The 22,608-nt window shown below is 34.7% G+C and overlaps 2 protein-coding genes and 2 long non-coding RNA genes across 5 annotated transcripts; 1 reads left to right on the top strand and 3 right to left on the bottom strand.

The window, feature by feature from the left end:
- Positions 1-462: 462 nt before the first annotated feature.
- Positions 463-1,336, top strand: LOC147513635 (protein P21-like). The gene has a single exon (XM_086596803.1). The coding sequence runs from the start codon at positions 501-503 to the stop codon at positions 1,173-1,175; it is 675 nt and encodes a 224-aa protein (XP_086452929.1). The 5' UTR covers positions 463-500; the 3' UTR covers positions 1,176-1,336.
- A 5,669-nt stretch (positions 1,337-7,005) lies between these two features.
- On the bottom strand, positions 7,006-9,999 carry LOC147513634 (uncharacterized). The gene is made up of 3 exons (XR_015217401.1): positions 9,868-9,999; positions 9,583-9,683; positions 7,006-7,228 (listed from the first exon to the last, which is right to left on the bottom strand). It is a non-coding gene; the product is annotated as an uncharacterized LOC147513634 (long non-coding RNA).
- A 932-nt stretch (positions 10,000-10,931) lies between these two features.
- On the bottom strand, positions 10,932-12,372 carry LOC147513633 (uncharacterized). The gene is made up of 3 exons (XR_015217400.1): positions 12,089-12,372; positions 11,701-12,001; positions 10,932-10,992 (listed from the first exon to the last, which is right to left on the bottom strand). It is a non-coding gene; the product is annotated as an uncharacterized LOC147513633 (long non-coding RNA).
- Positions 12,373-15,049: 2,677 nt separating this feature from the next.
- On the bottom strand, positions 15,050-16,391 carry LOC147513632 (uncharacterized). 2 transcript variants are annotated; one of them, XM_086599548.1, is made up of 3 exons: positions 15,862-15,992; positions 15,692-15,767; positions 15,050-15,607 (listed from the first exon to the last, which is right to left on the bottom strand). In XM_086599548.1, the coding sequence occupies exons 1-3, from the start codon at positions 15,925-15,927 to the stop codon at positions 15,291-15,293; spliced, it is 459 nt and encodes a 152-aa protein (XP_086455674.1). In that variant the 5' UTR covers positions 15,928-15,992; the 3' UTR covers positions 15,050-15,290. The 2 variants fall into 2 exon arrangements, 1 of the variants encoding a protein (XP_086455674.1); XR_015217399.1 differs by lacking the exon at positions 15,692-15,767 and having other exon boundaries at positions 15,862-16,391.
- Positions 16,392-22,608: the final 6,217 nt, after the last annotated feature.

Here is a 22,608-nt window from a genome sequence, read left to right as displayed (position 1 = left end):
AACATTGACGGGTTGGTGTTTTGACGCACTATTGAATCACAATTTTCGTTATATTTGGTGGAGTGGTGCACCATTGGACCTATTTAGCCTAATGGCTAGGTACTGCAAAACAGACAATGTGTTGTTCATGTTTACCACCAAATGAGCCGAAACTCAAATTGTATGTGAAAACTAAAAATCAACTTGCACAAAAGACCGTTCTTGCTTGTACAATTTTGTGATAACTAGGGGACTAGGGAAATCCACAAGTTTGGCAGGGATGTAACTGATTTCTTGATCTCTAGTAGAATAGTCACAAATCAACTATTATAGGTTTCTCTTGCATGTTGAGGTCATAATCAGGCCAAGTCAAGAAAATCGCTCCAAGTGTTGACACATTACACTGTAATATAGTGACGTCAATTTTTGGCAATTATAGCACAAAATGCAGCCTCGAACACTATAAATACCTCCTCACCTCCACACACATACCTATCCATTCTAATTTATCCATCTTCACAATGAGCTCCTCTAGGAATTCCATTTGCTTCTTCCTCTTCTCTGCTGTTCTCTTCACAGTAGTCCATGCAGCCACCTTTGAGATTCGAAATCAATGCCCATATACAGTTTGGGCCGCAGCCGTACCAGGTGGTGGCCAACAACTCAATTCAGGCCAATCGTGGACCATCAATGTAAACGCTGGAACCGCAGGGGCTCGCATTTGGGGACGCACTAATTGCAACTTTGATGGGAGTGGTCGCGGACGCTGTGAAACTGGCGACTGTGGCGGACTTCTAAGTTGTCAAGGCTTTGGTCAACCTCCTAACACTCTAGCCGAATATGCGTTAAATCAATTCAGTGGCTTAGACTTTTTCGATATCTCTCTAGTTGATGGATTCAACATACCCATGGATTTCAGCCCAACAGGTGGTTGTAGAGGTATAAGATGTTCAGCTGATATCAATGGGCAATGTCCAAATGAGTTGAGGGCACCAGGTGGGTGCAACAACCCGTGCACTGTTTTTAAGACAAATGAGTACTGTTGCACTAATGGGCAAGGCAGCTGTGGACCTACAAATTATTCAAGGTTCTTCAAGGAAAGGTGCCCAGACGCTTATAGTTATCCTCAAGATGATCCTTCGAGTACATTTACCTGCCCTGGTGGAGGTAATTATAGGGTTGTCTTCTGCCCTTAAGATACTAGCCAGGCTAGTTGAAGCCGGAAGGAGTAGTCTAATATAATTATAAGATCATCATTGTATTATGAATCCGGTTGAAGGATTCATTCATGTTTTACGGCAGAATAAGTTTGATCTATTAAATAAAAGTGAAGCATATAGGTATACCTTTAACTAAATCTTGCTGTATTGAACAGTCCTTTAGTTCAAGTTGTTTATGCATTGAATCAAATAGACTTTGTTTGCCGCGCGGTCTTGCAATAATATAAGTACTTAAAAATTATACAGACATTATATTTGGCATAATTAGGTCCTTATTATCTCCAGTTTTATCAAACTCTACCACACTAAAGTCCAATTTTGGCCGATACCCTTGTGTTCTTTGATTAATATTTGTAATGAAGTTATTTAATCGTGAAGTAACTAAGCTAAGAGAGAAGTGTTTTTATTTTGTTCATTGTTTTTCTCTTCCCTACACTATATGGTGTTCAGAGATCTAGACTTTCGGGGCTTCCGGCTAGGGTGTCAATGGTCTGGTTCTCAGTATTGTAAGAACCAAGAACCATTTAATTTTGTAGTTCCTGATATTTGCAGTTCTTAAAATTGTGGAACCTTATTCATAACCACTAGTTCCTAGCGAGTATTTCCGGTTACGGTTCTTCATTTCGGTTCTTAAGAAATTTACTATTTGCACACAATTTTTTTATTGGTCTTATTAAAAATTATGCACTAAAACACAAAAATACTACCTGAATGAGTCGGTTTTTAAATATTGATATAAGTAATTACTAGCTTTCGAACCTGTCCTACGAACGGGTGTCATTATATTAAATTATTTAAAAAAATATTAGCAACTATATAGATCTATGAGATATGCAAATTATATTAATCACTCATTCAAATTTCTTGCACCACTCTCTATAAAAAGAAAACACCAAACTTTGATAAAACTCATCGACTTATTTTTGTTGTTAGGTTTAATAATAGAAGTTTGATTGAAATTTTGTGAAAATGTCCAATGTGACGAAGATAATATTGAAGCTACTTGACTAGCAAGACATTCTCAATCGTAATAAAAGAATTATAATAAACACTATTTAAAATGCAAAACTATACTTGTCGAGACATTATATTCTCCCTACATATAATACAATTATGTTTCGGGGTTAGTTCAATGCATTTGCATCAAGTTTCTGATTTTACGTTAATTATTTTTTGATGCTAGTTCAATATAGTTGTATCTAGTTTTCGATTTCCTATTAATTATTTTTTGAGGTTAATTCAATGTAGTTATATCAAGTTTCTGATTTTCCATTAATTATTCTTTGATGTTAGTTCAGTGCAGTTGCACCAAGTTTACGATTTTCCGATAGTTATTCATTAAGGTTAATTCAATGCAGTTGTATATAGTTTTCAATGTTTCGTTAATTACTCTTTGAGACTAGTTCATTGCATTTGCATCCATGTTCAAATTTCCAATTAATTACTCTTTGAGGTTAGTTCAATACATCTACATCAAGTTTCTGATTTTCCGTTAATTATTTTTCGAGGTTAGTTCGCATCTAGCTTCCAATTTCTAGTTATTTATGCTTTGAGGGTAGTTTGATGCAGTTACATCCGATTTCTGATTTCCAGTCAACTATTCTTTGAGGTTATTTCAATGCATTTGCATCCAATTTCCGATTTCCCGTTAAATATTCATCAAGGATATTGCATCCAATTTCTGATTTTTCGGCCTATAGTTAATCTATGATTTTAGTTTAATGCAGTTGCATCCAGTTTCTGATTTTCCGTTAATTATTTTTTGAGATTTGTTTAATAATGCAGTTGTATCAAATTTATGATTTCCAGTTAATTATTCATTGAGGTTACTTTAGTACAGTTGCATCTATTTTTCGATGTTTCGTTAATTAGTCTTTAGAAAAGTTCATTGCATTTGCATCCAGTTTTCGACTTCTCATTAATAACTCTTTGAGGTTAGTTCAATACATCTGCATCTAGTTTATGATTTCTAATTATTTATACTTTGAGGTTAGTTTAATGCAATTTCATCCAGTTTCTGATTTCCCATTAACTATTATTTGAGGTTATTTCAATACATTTGCATCTAGTTTCTGATTTCCCGCCAATTATTTTATGAGGTTAGTTCAATGCAATTGCATTCAATTTTTGATTTTCTGTTAATTATTTTTTTATGTTAGTTCAATGCATTATTTGCATCGGTTTCGATTCACCGTTAATTATTATTTGAGATTTGTTTGATGCATTTTTGCATACCGTTTCCGATTTCCCGTTAAATATTTTTCAAGGATTTGTTTCAATTTCTAATTTCCCGTTAGTTATTCTCTAACGTTAGTTTAATGCAGTTGCATTTAGTTTCCGATTTCTAGTTAATTACTTTTTGAGTTTAGTTTATTGCATTTGCATAAAGTTTCTGATTTTTCGTTAATTACTCTTTGAGCTCGGTTCAATGTATTTGAATCCTAGTTTTCGATTTCCTTTTAATTATCCAATGTGGTGTGTAATACCAACTTTCTACTGATCCATTTGTAGTATCCTTGCAAACATGACATAAAAATAAATTATGTTTGATTTACTATATGGGATTATTAAAGATTATCCAGTTTCCGATTTCCCATTAATTATTCTTTAAATTATACCTGACTTACTATGTGGAATCTTCATATATTATCTACGAACGGATCCTGTCATATTAATTATTCTGAAAAATATATGCAACTATATATGCATAATTATTATATACAAATATTATATTGATCACTTATCCATTGATAAAACCCCACGTACTCTCTATTAAAAAAAAAATAACTCGTCATTGATAAAACCGTACCCTTCACCTTCATTTTGTTGTTTAATAATAGAAGTTTGATTTAAGTTTTGTGAGATTGTCTAATAAGACAAAGTTCATATTGAAGCTAATTGAATAGCAAGGTGTTCCCAATCATACGAAAAAAGATAAGATAAACACCGTTTTAAATGCAAAACTATACTTATCGAGACATTCTCACAACATATAACACAATTATATTTTGGGGTTAGTTCAATGCATTTGCATCCAGTTTCTGATTTTCTATTATTTATTTTTTGAGGTTAGTTCAATGCAGTTGTATCCAGTTTCAGATTTCTTGTTAATTATTCTTTGCAATTAGTTCAATGCATTTGCATCCAATTTCCTGTTAATTGTTATTCGAGGTCAGTTCAATGCATTTGCATCCAATTTCCGATTTCCCGTTAATCATTCTTTGATATTAATTTAATACATTTGCATCCAATTTTCGATTTCTCGTTTATTATTCGATGAGGTTGTATTTGCATCTAGTTTCTAATTTTCCATTAATTATTGTTTGAGGTTAGTTCAATGAATTTGCATCCAGTTTCCGATTTTTCGTTAATTATTTCTTGAGGTTAGTTTAATGCATTTGCATCCAATTTATTTTTTGAAATTAGTTACGTGTAGTTGCATCCTGTTTTCGATTTCTCGTTAATTATTTTTTAACATTAATTTCACACATTTACATCATGTTTCCAATTTATAATTAATTTTTTTTTAAGCTAGTTATTCAATACAGTTGCATCTAGTTTCCGATTTCCCGTTAATTTAATCTCTGATGGTTAGTTTAATGCATTTGCATCCAGTTTCCGATTTCCCGATAATTATTTTTTGATGTTAGTTCGATGTATTTGCATCCAAATTTTGATTTCCCGTTAATTATTCTTTGAGGTTAGTTTAATGCAGTTGTATCCATATTCCGATTGTCCATTATTTACTTTTTAAGATTAGTTTAATGCTTGCATGTGTATCAAATTTCTGATTTCCCGTTAAATATTATTTGAGGTTAGTTCGGTTCGATGCATTTGCATCTAGTTTAATTTATGTTTCTTGTTAATTGTTCTTTGACGTTAGTTTCATGCAGTATTATATATTTGTTTTGTTTTTTTTTTTTTTTTTTTTTTTTTATTTTCTATTATATATTTTGTGATGTTATTTTTTATATAATTTAATTTTTCATGTGTAATTTGTTTTGTTTTGGTTTGGTATATAATTTATTTAAGCCCAACGTCTACTTTAACTAAATCAATAGTTATATAATTTATTTAAGTTAACGTCCGTTTTAACTGAATCTCGTTATTCCGCTAAAATTGGAAATTCTAAAATTCAGAAATTTAATTGGAATATGTCGTAATTATTGTGGCCAGAATTATAATTTTTAAAATCCTTAACTATAACTAAATTTTTAAATCCCACAGTGGATGATACATTAAATTGATCCAACTTTATTTGTTAAGTCAATATATTACGATTTTATTTGTTTTGGGTGTACACTGTTACTTATTTTATGATTAGTTTACTTTTTTTTTTCCTTTTTTCTGAGTCACATGTGTGGTTAACAAATATTAAAGCAACTCAATTCATTTTTTCCTTTGTTCTTTCAAAGTTTTATTGTCATTTTCTAGAAAGAAACTTTGTTATATTAAACTTCACCTGAGATTAGTGTGGAAACTATTCTTTGTGACGTAAAAATTATAGGAAAATCGTTTTTGGATGAAACTATTGTTTTTAGCAATTTAGTTTTTTGTCTCTGGTTTTTTTTTTTTTTCGTAATTAGCTATATTGTTTAGGAAAAGTTGGAGACTCTGTGAAACTCTAGATGAGATTGTTTCTTTATTTATATAATACTTTTTCGTAATTAGAAAAAACTTGAGTCTCTGTCAGTGCTCCAAAAAATAGATTAGTGAGGGTATATCTATAATATATATATCTAAGGATTTGGATTTTTTTTTCGTAATTAGTAGCAGAGTTTACAAAAAAGTGGAGACTTTGTGAAGCCTTGAAAAATAGAGCCAAGAGGGTATAACTATAATATATATCTAAATATGTCATTCAATAAAGATTATAAGCTATATTTTTATATTATTTATAACATTAAATACCATAAAACTACATATTACACTAATAAATATAATTTAGTAATATATAAATGAACGTTTTGAGTTTTTATATATTTTATTTAGATATTTTTTATGTTAAAAATACAATAACATTCGATTTCGGTTTCGGTTCCAATCCAATTTTTTTGTTTAAAAAATCATTCAGTTCCAATTCTGGTCTGGGCTTTTTAGTACATATTTTTAAATGATTCATAAAATTAGGAACTGTAATTATGATTTTTTCTACAATTACAGCTCTTGTTATGGTTAAACGGGTACCCATTGACACTCTTACTCCCGGCTCTAAAAGTCACAAACCACTAAAATAAATATGCAAACTGTGCTACGCATCATTTTTTTTTTAAGTCTTCAAACCCATCTCTCGAGATTGATAGGTAGTAGGTAGCTTGTTCTAATTTTAGTGAAGGAGGTGCTTCTAAATTGTACAAATAGGGAAATAAAATAAAATGTCTAATCGATGATAGTGTGTAAGGGGGGCTAATTATACAACTTCAGTGACATAAGGGTGACTATTCTTTTTTTTTTTTTTTTTTTTTTTAATGTGGATAATTATATAATTTCAATGATCTGAGGGAGATTTTTCTAGATTATTAATAAGGGGAGAGTTTGTTCTAATTTCCATTTCAGTGCGGGAGGTGCTTCTAAATTGTGGTTATAGGGAAATAAAAAAAAAAAATGCTTACTCAGCTACTCCACAGTGGGGAAGGGGTTCCTGGAAAGTTGGGTATTATATATATACTAGCCATTTGGCCCGGCTTATGGCCGGACTTGCTACATAAATAGCTAATGACTCAAAAGCCTAAAGTCCACTTGAATAAATAATATATGTATATTGATAGCTAATGATTCATTGCATATTTTGTTTGAAGAGTTTATGTTTTTCTATTTTTTTTTAAGAGATTGCAAGCTCTCAAATTTTGTTCTAGTACGTGTAATGCATACATTTTTTATGGCTAATGCATAGATAACATTATTGTCAGAGTTTTACCTCTGAATTACTATAAACACGAAGAGCAGTGATAGGCTGTGGTTTCCCTCGAACATCATAGAATACCACTCGGCCATTATTAGTTCCAACAGCGAGTATCCAACCATCATCTCTAAATGCCAAAGAAGAAAAAGGTGTCTCGTAAGGTATACAGAATGTGGGCCTTCTACTTCCTAAATCAAAAGTGTATAACTTTTTATCCAAACCAACAGTAGCTTGAAATATTAGCACATAATTAATATACACACACTCAAAAGTAAATGATATAGTGGTCATCAAGAAATTGTACTTGTAATTGTATAGACTACATTGCTGTCAGAGTTTTTCTAGACGTCTACTTAGAGTTTAGCTCTGTGATTCCATATGTAACGATAATATGATGTCAATTACTCATTTACTTTTCCAAAAGGTCATTATTTGGTGCAGAAACTTACTGTGGTGACCACGGTGACACTGACCACTGCCTCATCCAACTAATGCTCTAGTGTGATTCAACTACAAATCACGTCGAACATAATCAATTTGATATTGGATAAATGAAAGGATTTGCTTGAAGAAGATGACTTACCATTGTTCTTGACTCAAAGGATCGTCCATGCTGCATCTATCATAGAATTTATTTCACAGAGCCTTCAAATGCTACCTTTGGAGGATTCAAAGCGAGACCTCTTGGTATATCCATCTTGGCCTAGCAAAGCACTTTATTATAGTCATACGATTTGATTATGCTTTGGCTTATGGTAGGCTCAATGCACTGTAGGAATCCAAATTTACTTGTTTTCATGAAGGAATTGCTATCTATGAATAGCTCATTGGTATCCCAATTCCTCTCTCTTACACTCGCTTGACCTCAAGGTTTTTAGTGCTTTGGCATCTCACCCTTCCGGTCATACTTTGGGACTACGACTGCAGGTGGATCGTTGTCCCTACAACTTTTATCAGTGCGGCCTCCTTGTTTTGCATTGAGGAAGTATGTTTCTCTTTAACAATTTTGCATTACGTTTTACTTAATTACGTTCAGAGTGCATCTTGTGCTTTCTTATGCTATTTATTCATTTCTGACCTGTGAATCCTGTGAGGCATTCTTTATCTCCTTCTCACTACATTTTGTTTGCTGGTTATATTGATTCATGTATACATGCATCACAGTATCCATATGCATTTATCTATACAGACGATTCCTATAAAAAAAAATCTATACAGACGTACAAATAACTGTATATATTTGTTAAGTTTATTTACTTCTTGCTTGGTAACTCCTTCGAGTAAACCTAGGTCAGCAATCTGCATGACTACTTGGGTAACGTGTTTGGGTTTGGTTATATATGAACCAAAACTTTGGAGGGCACAATTTATGCTGGGGAATTATTTTGAGGGCTTTGCCCACTTTCTTATTGTCGAATGAAATACGTAACTATGATGCAAAACTTAAATAGAACTTTGTTGTTGTTGCTAACAAAGCTGCAAAGGTTTGATGATGCTCACCGGTGATCATGGCTTTGAAGTGAGACTATATACCAAGACTCTATATGCATTCATTTAAAGTCGCTGGCTAGACTCTGGGGGTGTGCCTAGGCGCCTCTAGTCTTGAGGCACAATAGTTAAACCTTGAGAATAGGCAATGGGCCTAGGGGCAGGCGTATCTAGAGCGCTAGTGTTACGCCTATCATACAAAAAAGAAAGTGTTACTGATTGCACACGGACACAAACTTAAGTATGGTCATTACAGAAACAATGACCTGTCATCAACTACAAACGTCATTTAGTGGTAAACTGGATCAATTCAAAAGGTGTTTAGCTGGTGGCAGTAGAGCAACTGCGCCCCGAAGAGGATGTGTCCACACTAAGGGTATAGATACAACTACAATGAATGTCACCAACACATTCAATAAAGCACTTAATCAATAAAGCACTTAATTGATGTTTAACTGACATAAATGTAACTGGCTTGAGGAAATTATACTTATCCCATTCAAGTCTGATAAATATAAAACAAATCATCATAAAAGTTCTCTTCCTAATTAAATTCTTAGAATTGTGAGAGCTGCATGTCATAACAAATTTTGCACCATGAGTTCAGTTCATAAATGAGAAGCTGACAAACTGGTCCATGACCTTTGCTTATGGAAAGGGTCCATGGCATCTAGCTTTTGATACCTTTAGTTCAGTTCATAAGTTAGAAGCGAAGAACTGGTTCTTGAGCTTTGGATATCTAAAAGGCTACATATATCTTAATGGGGCCTCTATCTTAATTGTAGTTTTTTCTCTATATACATGTTCCTACAAACTCAACACAAAGATTTTTCGATTTGCCCATTTTACAGAGAGTGAACAATGAACAAACTACCAACATTTTCTTTCATATATAAAACCCTACGCCTGAACAACCTTACATCAAGCTACCATTGAATGAGAAAGAATTACATATTCAATTTTCAGCAACAATTCTGAACAAATATATTGTACCTTGATGTCACTTCCACGGAAGAGTATGTACTCATACACCTTGTCACTTGAAGGAACCTGTTGGCCATCCTTCTTTCGTCCTTCAGTTCCAAATGATTTTACTGTCAAAAGAAAAAAAGAATCTTTCTATCAAGATAAAAGAAAATTAAACCAACACGGCTACATGTCAAAGCTTATAATAGCAAATTTGAGAGAGAGAGAGTAATAATTTAAATCAAGACTTGTAGTCATGTTGGTTTTAACCACTGGAAAGCAAAAATAATATGAGAAAGAAAGGGTTTATGCCTGAGCAGAAAATCATATAGGAGTTGCGCTACATTAAGAAGTAGCACATCAAAAAACCTATGGTCCCCATACCTAGTGATGAATTGTGAACAAAGAAACCATTAACAACACCTTCAACGACAAAACCTAGCTTGTCTTCCAATCAAAAACGGAGTTGATCATGGGTAGACTTCGGCTCCATTTCTAGGCGGTGTAACTACACTGGTGAGCAAGAACTCGTCGATTGTGGCATGCAAACCATGAATAGTCAAAATTCTTCGTCGGGTTTCTCCCTCCCGCAATATCACCAATCATAAGTTCAAATTTTGTTCCAGGAAAAACACAGAGTTTTAAATCTAGCCGATGATTAATTAAGAAAAACTAAATGAAAAATAAATTCACCTGAATCCTAGCATGTGTTATATTACAGACTTTACCATATATAGTATTATCCCACTTGAACTTATGGTTGAAAACCTATATCAATCAATTAAGGTAAAAGAATGAACAGATTTCTTTAAACAAATGAAAGGATTCCAATACACCACAAAACATTCTTCATACAAAAATATAAATAAATATAACATTAAATTTGTACTACCACAAAAGCGAATGGATTTCTTCAACGTATTAACATAATATAAAGTACTCTAAGGTAATGCATGTCGGATCAGGTTGTCTTTAATTGAGTGCTTCAAACAATAAACAAACAACTGACCAATGGGATGCACCGACAAAAGAAACTTCGAGACAGTGAACTGGGTGCATGAAAAGTGGCGAGCGACCACTGGTGCGTCCAAGGTACCATCTTATGAGTATTACAAAAAAAAAAATACTCCCTTTCAATAATTATATTGCTCCGACTCATGCTTTGTGATCGAAAGTTGTTGTTCTCGGGCTTTATTTGTTCCCGTGGGTGAGGTGACATTTGTTGTTGATGCGGCTTCAATTGAAACATGTTAAGCTTGTTAGTCCGTTGATCCGCATCGGAACATCCGGGGGTTCATGGATAATTCTTGAGCAAAAGCTGGAATTGTGTACTTCTCCACCCAATCAGTGTTATAGCCCGGCCGGTCATTTGGACTTTTCGCAGTTAATGCCTCATTTAGAGCTGCCATATTTGACACACGTCAAACACCTATTTTACTGAAAATTTAGATTACCTATTAGTTTATTCATAGGTGAAAAGGTCAATTAAATGTGTCACTAAACTGTTTGATTTGGTTCCATTGTCACAGACACTTAGACCCCAAATCAATTCAACACAAACAATGATAGTTAGCATTTCATAATAAGCTTTTTTTTTTTTCAATTTCGAAGTCATAAAATCAGATAAATGATAAAATGAATAAATCATCAAAAAAATAAGAATGGGGTATAAAAAGAAGTTTAATAGGTCTTTCTTTCTTCTTTAGTTTCTGAACACATGGCACTTAAAACATGGTCATTGAAATCCAATACACAGTATGCAAAGTGAAATCAACATGCCCTATTAAAAGTTATTTAGCAACAACGCTGAAACTGTGTTCTACCAAATCACATCATGTTACCCCATTCCCACTACTTGAACAACATGCACAAAAAGTACCACAAATCGAAAATGCGTTACTACTAATACTTTTTGGAAGAACGTAGAATATTAAAAAATCCTTCTAGGCTATGAATTCAAGAACTTGAGATAAAATCCTTATAAGCTAAGGTTAAGAGTGCACCAAACCATGGGGACTCCTTCATAAAACTTAAAGAGCGCGAAGCCCATAAGAATTATAAGTGAATATATTCTCCTGCTTAAAATCATGTGCCACATCATTCCACTTGAATAAACTTTCTGGACATTTAAATGAGGCTTTGTACCTGCTGATACTTGTTAGAATCTGGAAAGGTTATAACACTACGTGGAGTTGATGGTGGAATGTGGGACTCGGAAGGATCTCTGGTTGTGGCATTATTCCACCAAGAAGCCTGGAAGAACTTTACTGGAGTGCTTCCCTTAAGCTTGGTTGTCATGTGTATATACTATATAGTACATATATACAATGTCAAACTGTCATCGAGTGTAGTTGGCTACTTTATAGAAGTATTCTGCATATTCCCTGGAAGTGATCTGCCACCTGATATTGGACTTGTCGTAACATGCAGTATGCTTTGTGAGATTCTGTTTGTAGCCATTATTAAAGCCTTGAGAAAATGAACAGGTTCCAGCAAAAATCAGAATATGAACAAAAGGTCAATAGCATATTACCATTACGCAAGATGAGACTTGCTCAGTGTGCTCAGTACCCTGCAAGTCGGATATTACTGAAGTAGAAAATAATGGGTTTAAATCCTACTGGTTAGCCCGCCAAAAGCCATTTCCATTTGATTCATGAGCTGAAATCCATCAAGAACGGAATTGTCTAGTTACAACTCTGGCTGCACCAACACCACTTGTGAAGTTGACAAATGCATACCCAAGGTTATACCCATACCTGAAAATGCAACATGAATTGCAAAAAATGAGGAAATAAGATTACCATAAGGCGGTGGAGGGTGAGGTCGTCCAAGTGAAGCCAAATTCCAATTTGCTCGTCTCCCAGGACTTGGGTCAAGACAGGCTCTCTTGGCAGCTTTGGGATCACCAAAAGTCACTTAAATAAATATTTTTTTTTTAGCAAAATGAAGAATAATAAGTCAATCATTGTTTAAAATAAAAAAGAAGTAATACTGACAAAACCATAGTCTTTAGATCTTCCAGTGATCCTATCGGTAATGACGACAGCCTCAGGGATGTCTCCGAACTGGTCGAAATAACGACACATTCAAAGTCTCTTATCTTAAAGAACTAACCAATTCGAAGCCGCTTTCAGAGTCTCCTATCTTAAATAACTAACACTGCCAATCTGATTTCTACCTCATCTAAAGAAGAGGCGGAAATCTTTAGAACCATTCGGTGGAATAGTCACACTCGGGTTGTTCAATCTTGTCGTCTTGTAATATTCTGATTTTGCACAATTGGGTATACTGATGAAAATATTTGCAATAACTATGACATTGTAGTAAACATATACACAATAATCACAGTAAGAAAGATTATATATTGCAATGACCCAAATAATCAAAGCAATTAATGGAAAAGAGCCATGTAACAACCAAAGAAACTATAACCTCTAAACTTAGTCATCTGAGTATCTGACTAATAAGTAATAAAGTTTAAGGTTTCATAGAAAGAGAACAAATGTCTCTTTGACAGAGTATTATTGTCCTGTAAAATGGGTTCAAACTTTCATCGTGTAATTGAAGGGATTGTTAATATAAGGGCTGAAAAAGAAAAGGCCTTAGGTGTGGAAGATCGCAAGTAACTCATGGTATTTTTCGGGTATATAAACTCGAGGCATAAGCTTTATAGGCCTCGAGCTCTAATTAGCCGCCTAAGAAAACCTTGTTTGCTAGACAAATTCCGCCTCTATATTTTAAAATAAATTAACCATATTACAATCTCAACATAGCAATAGCAAGGGGCGGGAACCAACATTCAACAGACCACTTTTTTCTTTCTAATGAGAACAATATGAAAAAATGAATGATAACAATCAAAACACAAACTTGTTTCCTAGATTACATCCCGCTTTTAAATTCAATTAATAATCTTACCTCGAACTGGAAGCAAAGCTCCAAGGCAGTGTTTTGACAGACCGTACCCATTCATAGCCTTAGCTTTTGATTTGCTGCGGGTATAATTCTCAGGGGTGAATCTCAATTTGAGCCAACAAAAGCAAACTCATTAAATTTACATATAAGATCGGTCTTATTTCTGGCATTGACAATTCATTGTGATGACTCTTTGTAACCTTCTAATATATAAAAGTCGACTCTATTCTTCTTCTTCTTTTCTTACTTTCAATTTGAAATGGGCTATTCTCTGCTTGCTTTCAATTTTGTTATGTTATATTGGCTTTTGGGTTTTTTCCATTTCTTACACTTGTCTATATATCTATTCCAGCTAATAAACCTGGTTGTGTAACTTGTGTATGTAAAACTACAAACAAAACAAAGGAGTAATCAAAAGAGATGGAATTTATTAATAAACATTATTAGGATGTTAATAACAAAATTCACTGCGTAAACTAAGAACATGGATATTAAGAACCACATTGTTTTCCTAACACTGGATCTTCCAATCGGTTGTGAATATTTACTCGGGAATTCTTAGGTCGTCAATTTCCATATTTGGTCCGCCTATAAGCAAGTATTCATTTATTCCCTTTAAATAAGCATTCTCTTTTTTCAATGCTTTAATTTGCATATGAAGTTCTTCTACTTGAATATTTGCTTCGTAGAGCTCTTCATGTCTAGTCATGAGTTCGTTGTAGTTCACATCTAGTACTTCAAACTTGTAAATCTGTTGTAAATAGCGTATGGCATTTCCTGCAGCAACATTTTCTGAGTCGACTTTCTTGGTTTGATATGTTCCAAATGATGTTTGTATGATAGGATAATTTGGATCTTTATGGTATTCTCTTAGTATAGGCACATTGATTGCGACATCCGCTGCGTACTGATAGTTCTCAAATATTGAACTGTAAACTGGTTCTTCATAAATCTTTTCTTTTTTGAGAATTTCTGTAAGTGCATTCTTCAGTGAAACATTGTGTTTTGTTTCGTACTCCATGATCTTCTTGTTGTATGTTTGAATCTCCATGACCTGCATTTTTTAATTATAGTAGTTTAATAAAAAAAAACATATATTGGAGTGGAATAAATTATGTTGAGCATGTATGTGTTTGGTATATATATATTTTATAGGGTGAAGAGTCCATTTTGTTTTGTAATTTGACTGTAATTAGAAGTATTTTTAATTACATATGGAGATAATGATACTATCCTAAAATATATAGTTATATGAATCTTATACGATTTTATTGCAACTGATGTTAAGACTCCTTTTTTTTCCAGTTATTTGAGTGTAATTAGAAGTCTTTGTATTTTACATTACTTTTTCCACACTGATTATTTTGGGTCCATATTGTTTGGACTTTCATTGATATTGAATCTATTTCAAAAAAGTATTTTGTTTTGCATAATGATTAATTGAATTCAAATATACGAAGTATAATCATTGGTCCTTTTGTGCTGACATTCTGTCATTCTACGATCCATTGCTAGGTTCCAATTGTTTTCAACAATATTTAAAAGAGTCATACCTTCTGACATATTAATAGTCCCAAGCAAATCAAGACAGTCATTTGATTTTACATATAATGAACCATAGAGGTGCTCAATACAATTTCTGGATGACCGTGAAATGGAATCATCAATGAAAGTGGTATACAAAATTTTCATATTTGCAAAATAGGGCAGAACCCAAACATATATATCCCAACACTTCATTAATCCACACCTCCTACAATATCCCAACAACTCAAAATCAAAGTGGAATTAAATTACAATCAAGGCAGGACACTAAATTAGTAGGTCTTGATCAGAACTTGAAGGCTTACAGAGACTATATCACACTTAGGCAAGTGAAGATATTTCATTGTAGGCGGGTACTGGAGGTTCCCATTGCGTCTCGTTCCATTAATCCATTGACTGGAACCTTTGCATGTACGTATCACTGTGTCCTGATTCAAACCCACGTTAGGTGGCTTGATTTGTCCTGTCATAAATACCTTTGTCCACTCAATACGAAGCCGCCGGTCCTGTCTTCCAAATTCTGCCCTGTTAAGTCTTCGAATTGCATCCTCGGTATCTCGCTGATCATCCATATAGACAAAAGCAAATCCTATAACAGTGACAAAAGGAAATAAAATCTAGTAGATACCTCACAACTACGAAAGAGGAATAAAAGAAAATCAAGGATCTCTACCCATTATCTGAAGATATTGGCTGCAGACTGTACCAATAAATGAGTCACAACTAACCCACACTGCAAAATCTAGAATCTAAGTGACCATAAAAATCAGCACAGAGTCAACAGACCTTGTTTGATGAAGTAAATTATGTGAAGGAACAACAGTCTTGAAATTCAAGTAATACCTGTTTGGCTGGCCAGTTGTATATGATCGACATTATCTCTCCTTTGTCCTTCGCACTAAAATACATCCCTCGCGGTCGTCTGAATAAGCCACCGTAATTTTGACATACCAATCATTATTGGTCCTTTTGTGCTAACATTCTGTCATTCTACGATCCATTGCTAGGTTCCAATTGTTTTCAACAATATTTAAAAGAGTCATACCTTCTGACATATTAATAGTCCCAAGCAAATCAAGACAGTCATTTGATTTTACATATAATGAACCATAGAGGTGCTCAATACAATTTCTGGATGACCGTGAAATGGAATCATCAATGAAAGTGGTATACAAAATTTTCATATTTGCAAAATAGGGCAGAACCCAAACATATATATCCCAACACTTCATTAATCCACACCTCCTACAATATCCCAACAACTCAAAATCAAAGTGGAATTAAATTACAATCAAGGCAGGACACTAAATTAGTAGGTCTTGATCAGAACTTGAAGGCTTACAGAGACTATATCACACTTAGGCAAGTGAAGATATTTCATTGTATGGTAGTCTTGGAGGTTCCCATTGCGTCTCGTTCCATTAATCCATTATTTGGAACCTCTCGCATGCGTATCATCGTGTCCGATTCAAACCCGTTAGGTGGCTTGATTTGTCTCACATCATAAATACCTTTGTCCACTCAATACGAAGCCGCCGGTCCTGTCTTCCAAATTCTGCCCTGTCAAGTCTTCGAATTGCATCCTCGGTATCTCGCTGATCATCCATATAGACAAAAGCAAATCCTATAACAGTGACAAAAGGAAATAAAATCTGGTAGATACCTCACAACTACGAAAGAGGAATAAAAGAAAATCAAGGATCTCTACCCATTATCTGAAGATATTGGCTGCAGACTGTACCAATAAATGAGTCACAACTAACCCACACTGCAAAATCTAGAATCTAAGTGACTATAAAAATCAGGCACAGAGTCAACAGACCTTGTTTGATGAAGTAAATTATGTGAAGGAACAACAGTCTTGAAATTCAAGTAATACTGTTTGGTGGCGGTTGTATATGATCGACATCATCTCTCCTTTGTCCTTCGCAGACTAAAATACATCCCTCGCGATCGTCTGAATAAGCCACCGTAATTTTGACATACCAATCCAACTGTTGGAGTGTATATTCTTGGAGCAAACTCTTTAATGTTATCAATAAGGACACGGATCGCCAACTTAAGGATTAGAAACGGTTTCACGAAAACTAAAGGACAATCTTAATCTAAACATAACTCTTTAATGTTATCAATAAGGACCGGATCGCCAACTTAAGGATTAGAAACTTCGGGTTCTGAAAACTAAAGGACAATCTTAATCTAAACATTCAAGCATTCGCCACCAAACCTACTATGTAATACAATGTCTCATTTATGCGTGCGATGCGTTCAACATCCTCCATTTCGCTAAAGATACCACTCTCGGATTTAGTGAGAAGTATTCTTCTCGAGAGATCGATATGCATCCATTGTGATTTCATAAAAAGAACGATTGCTCTCAAATTACCATGTAGTAAAGAAGATTTCGTTATGCATCAGTTAAAGAGTTTTATCGCATAGTTACATCTATTGTATAGTTACAACTTAAGCAAAAACATATGATAATGAAAGATTTGCAGTGGTAAAAAAAATTGTCTTTACAAAAATAATAAAAACACATACTAACTTGCAAATCTTGTATAGAACATTTCAACATTTTTTTTTGGGGGGGCATAATAGCTAATCATATTGCTGCTCAAATGTTAGGATGCGAGGAGGGAGAAGGCCTCGAAGACCAAGTCGATCTCTTTCTGTTGGTGGGAAAGCAGTGTCCTACACGCAGAGAAAAAGTCTACTAATCGATCGGAAGAAATCAGTAAATTTCAATCATATGACAAGAAAAAGAAAGTATGACAAGTGCTAGCGGCAATGCACGTAGTCACTGCAAGGATTGTCTTTTAATCAGATTAGTAAATAAAACAATTAGCACAATTTGGCGAAACATTATGATCGGATCACATGTTTCACCCACTTTTCATATAGACTTAAAGATTCTCTTTCTCCCTCTTTCTAAAACACTTCCTCAATCAGTCAATCTTCCTTTCAAGGATATCAAGCTACAGAGTATGATTCAATCGCGACACAGACCCAACTGATTCTTAGCAATATAGATCCTAAACCACTTACACGATAGTAACAACCTAGGCAGCCCAATGTTTAACGTCTTGGTGTGGTACTAAACCCATTTCTTATATTCATCAAAAAATAAGAATGGTTCAAATATAACCTCATTTGCCAAACTATCGTCTAAAGAACTGAAATGAGACCTAAGATCAAGAGGACGCACATTGAGGAAATTCAGCATCTCATCAGTATTCAAAGATTCCCACCAAAGGCTTACCTTCTTCTTCTTGCATTCATTAATAAGACATACAAATTGATCTTTTGCAGAACAAATTCTTTCTTCAGGGTCTTCTATCCTCACTACCAAAAAAACGACTTTACCCGACAGACTCCAGAAAGATTACCCGACAGTTTATAACCATAGGAAGTTACCAACGCCTGTTATCCGTCGGGTATTAGTTGGACATCCGTCCAATATTTTCTCGGGGGTATTCATTCTGTCCGACGGTTGCACGAGAGTTTTTAGCTATCGGCTAGTTCGACGGGCTTTAACCATTGTTTGTTTCCAACGGACACCTAAACATGGCAGTACTATTTAACCGTCGACATATCTATTCAATTATCAGGCGGCAAAGATTTCACTTCCCACTCTAAAATTTCATGAAAAATTAAACAACCCTCAAATTAAAATAATTACGCCGACTCTAAAATAATTAAAATTTCACTTCCGAGTTTTCAGCTTCTCCTTCTTCTACTATTCGCTTTCTTTGCAATAATAGCCCTGCTGATTACACCATTACCTCTCTTGAATTTCATTGGCACTACTGAGGACACCCACTACAGACACGCCCTTCTCAACCTGAGCGAGGGTAATTTCGCTTGAATATTTAGTTGATTGGTTTGAATCTCCCCATTATCACGCCGTTTTTTTGTTTGTTTGTTTTAAGTTAAACAACAACCACATTCATGAGTTCTAGTCAACATAAATAGCGACTCACAAAAAAAAAGTAAAATCACTTTGTTTTTCACATCAAATAAACGACTTCTACAGTAAAATAGCTTCAAAAGATCTTCTACCTTCTTCTCCCACCACGTCATCATCTTGTTTTTTGGTGGTGGTGATGTTGTCATCGTGCACCCGCCCCAAAGTGGAGAGAAGGTGGAGGGTAGTTTTGCATGTTTAATCCTTAAAAATCTTCACTTTCCTTCACTACAAAGCCGCCACCTCATCTCTCGCCACCACACATCTCCTCCACTTCCACTACCACTCGTTTGAACACCGGCTTTTAAAAGATGGAAACTTAAGTTATTTATTTAAAACTTCGTGTTCGATAAGTGTAACATGATTTCTTTTCTAGCTGTTTTATTAAAACTTGTGTTTGATTAATTTCAGCTCGAGAATATTCGATCTAAAGACCATATTACGTCGCCATAATTTCTGGTAAGTTTGTCCAATTTGATTTGTGTGGTTCGACAAAGGGCTTCTTACATAATGTCTGATCTTCTTGTTTAAATTGCTTTGGATGACAAGCAGGTTCCTTGGTTGTTTTTCTTTGCTTTCTGTAAGTGTGTATTCTATATTTTAGTGTCGGTGAAAATTTAGTATTCTATATATGTGCACTGGCTATCTTTTTTTTTTTTTTGTCTCTTATACGAATTATGAAAACTCCATTTGATATATAACCAACTGTAAGAATGCATTTTTATTTTTCCCCATATTCTATTTTTCAGTTCCTATGTGAGTAAAGTGTTTTTATTTTCAACATTGTTTCAAAGTGTTACTAAGCTGTGCCTTGTGGACTTGTGGTGCAACACACTTTTCATATACAGATGAAAATTCATTTAATTGCAAGAATATGCAGCTTCAGCGTATAGCTTTTGGTTGAAAATCGGTTTACGATTGATGTAACCATGTCCCTCATTTATTCTTCTTTTTTCTTGTTATATTTTTGCTTTTGTTCCCATTATTCTCTGCACTTTTAATCAAACATGGTTTTAACTGGCAGGTGCATTTGTGGGAGTAAATATTGGCACCGGCGTCACCAACTTACCATCACCGGTGGAGGTTGTAGCGATCCGAAAGCTAATCGGATCATCATGTCGCTCTTTGATGCAGATCGTGGTATGCTTAATGCTCTTGCGAACACTAGTATTGAGGTTATGGTGGGTGTCACTAATGAATAAGTGTTAGAGATTGGACAATCCCGTCAAAAGCAAAGCAGCATGGGTCACAAAAAATGTTTGTCGCTTATGTTCCTCGGACCAATATAAGCGCCATTCTTTGTTGGCGGTGAAGTATTGACTACAATTCCAAATGCAGCTCGGTTACGTTTCCGCTATGAACTACATACATCGAGCTCTTGTAGCTTCCAACCTCAATTTCAGGTGAAAGTTTCTAGTCCTCAGTCCATGGATGTGATTCCTAAATCTTTCCCTCCTTCCACCGCCTCCTTCAATTCGAGATGGAAAGTGGAATGAAGAAGATCGGCAGTTCTTGTTCCGGAGATGTCATCGATTATAAAACTTGGAGACATAGTACCAGCCGATGCTCGTCTCCTCGAGGGAGACTGTTAAAATTGACCGGTGACTCTACTATCTAATGATCGTCCCTTTTTAAAACTCATTATGCAATCGAGAATACCCTCCACCCTCTTAAAATTCTGATCTGATTTCTCCTTTTGTCACAAGAATAAGTTCCAAAATTTCGTTATTTATTAGGTATGTCAATCTGCGAAATCTTGTTCTGAACAGATCGTTGGTTCAACGGCCATGCAGCCACTTCTTGACACCCCCAAAGAGGTACCTTGTTATCGCCTTTGTATTACTCGACAGGGATTTCCTCATTCCATTATTGTTCCCTCTTGTCTTATCGTCTTGTTTGTTGTAATTTTCAATGGAAATCAGGACCAAATTTTGTCAATAAGGGTTTGAAAAGGATTTGGGGAGTATTTTTTTTTATGATATTAGAAACATAAAAAAGAGAAAAGTAGAATCTCCTGTATCAAGCCACAAATTGAGATTCTTGATGCCTTCTGTAAAAAAACAAAGTATATACCTTGGGAGACACTTTCGGAGAAGGGTCTTGCAATATAAAAGCCTTATATGCTACATTGTTTTATTCTCACCCCCTAAGTCCATTTTTTTCCTTTGTGAAATTACTTGTTGGAATTTCTTTTTGAAATTTTGACATGCTTGGAGGTCGAGTTAAATAAGACTTGTACTAATGGAAATTTAACTTGCAATGTTTGATAATTTGCACCAAGTCATATGATAATTCTTTTGCCGCAGGAATGCATGCATGGTTTCTTTGCTTTTTGTGGATACTTGGTATCAAAGTGGTTGTCCCAATAATTGGTGTTCAGGTGCCACAAGTGATAGTTTTGACGTCTCATGTGAATAGGAAATGATTGCTAAAAATCGCACTATGTATCGGAAGAAGCTAACGGATATGTCAAATGATTGTAGGGATTTAGATGGGCCATAGATAATGACAGACATGGTTCATTTTCTATCAAGGAATTTGATGAGCAGTGTTTAAAGCTTAGAGTTGCTTGTGGAAACCAATGGCATTATTCTCTCTCAAGAAGAGACTTGCCTGACATTCTTCTCTCTGCTGCTCGCTCTCTCTTCGAACAAGTAAGTTTTAATTGTAAGTATAAAATACCTCTTTTAGTTTTTGGGGACTCATAATAATTTATAACTTCTGATTTTGATTTACTCTAGATCATATATGCTCACAAGAAATCTTTTGGGGAAGAAAAGTATGCAGAAATACGGGCTACTTTTGATTGTATTCATGGTCATAAAAATAAGGTATTCCTATTTCCTCAAATAAATTCTCCTTGAGGGATGTTTTTGTTCTCTTTTACATTTGCACCATCTTTTGAGCAAGATGTCACCTCCTGATATTAGTCACGGCTCAGTAATTCCTGTCATCACTATCTCTGCTGTCCTTGCTTTGTAGTCTTAATTTCTAACTTCGGATTCTCTTGTTTTCCTTGGTGCTTTGCTAAGGAAGCAAAAGGTTGGGAGGATCTCCCTCTTTTGTCTTTTGGATATTGATATAACTCACCTTTTCATCAGTGAACCCATTTTAGCTATTAGAAAAAGAGGAGAAAATTATCTTTAATATGCAAATATAATTTTCAGGTAGAGCAGAGTGATTTATGGGAATTAATTTTTTTCCAATGTAGGATATTGACTGCATGCCTTTGAATCCTCTTGATTATATGCCTGAAGCGCTTAGAAGCGAGTTTGGCTAGTGACAAGTTGCACGAGCACAAACTGAATGGTCGCTCTAACAATTGGAAAAGTGGAGGACACGTGAAACTTCCACCAAGTGAGAATCAGGAAAATGTAGATGGAACATCCCACATTTCTCCACCAGCTTATCCCATGAACACTTTGTTAAAGCATGCAAAGGTTGGTGCTTCCCATTGTTTGAATCCACCTTTGCTCTTTCTATTAAAATGTAATATGAAGAATCTTGAAAAGTTGGGAGTTAGCGTCGATCCACCTCGAGTTAACAGAGATATTGTCAACACTGTGAATATCTTTTGTTTTTCCGGGTTTACTTCCTTGGAAGGAATCAGTGTAATGGAGGATCTG

This window comes from Coptis chinensis, chromosome 3, assembly GCF_015680905.1.
Source record: "Coptis chinensis isolate HL-2020 chromosome 3, ASM1568090v1, whole genome shotgun sequence".
NCBI classification, from domain to species: domain Eukaryota; kingdom Viridiplantae; phylum Streptophyta; class Magnoliopsida; order Ranunculales; family Ranunculaceae; genus Coptis; species Coptis chinensis.
This window is presented reverse-complemented; position numbering and strand designations above follow the sequence as displayed.

What these genes read in the sequence shown, in the direction of transcription:
- LOC147513632 (XM_086599548.1), bottom strand. Translation starts at nt 15,927, where the DNA reads ATGTATTTTAGTGCGAAGGACAAAGGAGAGATAATGTCGATCATATAC. An exon ending in ACAACTGGCCAGCCAAACAG is followed by an intron (nt 15,768 to 15,861) that starts GTATTACTTGAA and finishes ATGGTCACTTAG; the next exon opens with ATTCTAGATTTTGCAGTGTG. An exon ending in CCAATATCTTCAGATAATGG is followed by an intron (nt 15,608 to 15,691) that starts GTAGAGATCCTT and finishes TCACTGTTATAG; the next exon opens with GATTTGCTTTTGTCTATATG.
- LOC147513635 (XM_086596803.1), top strand. Translation starts at nt 501, where the DNA reads ATGAGCTCCTCTAGGAATTCCATTTGCTTCTTCCTCTTCTCTGCTGTT.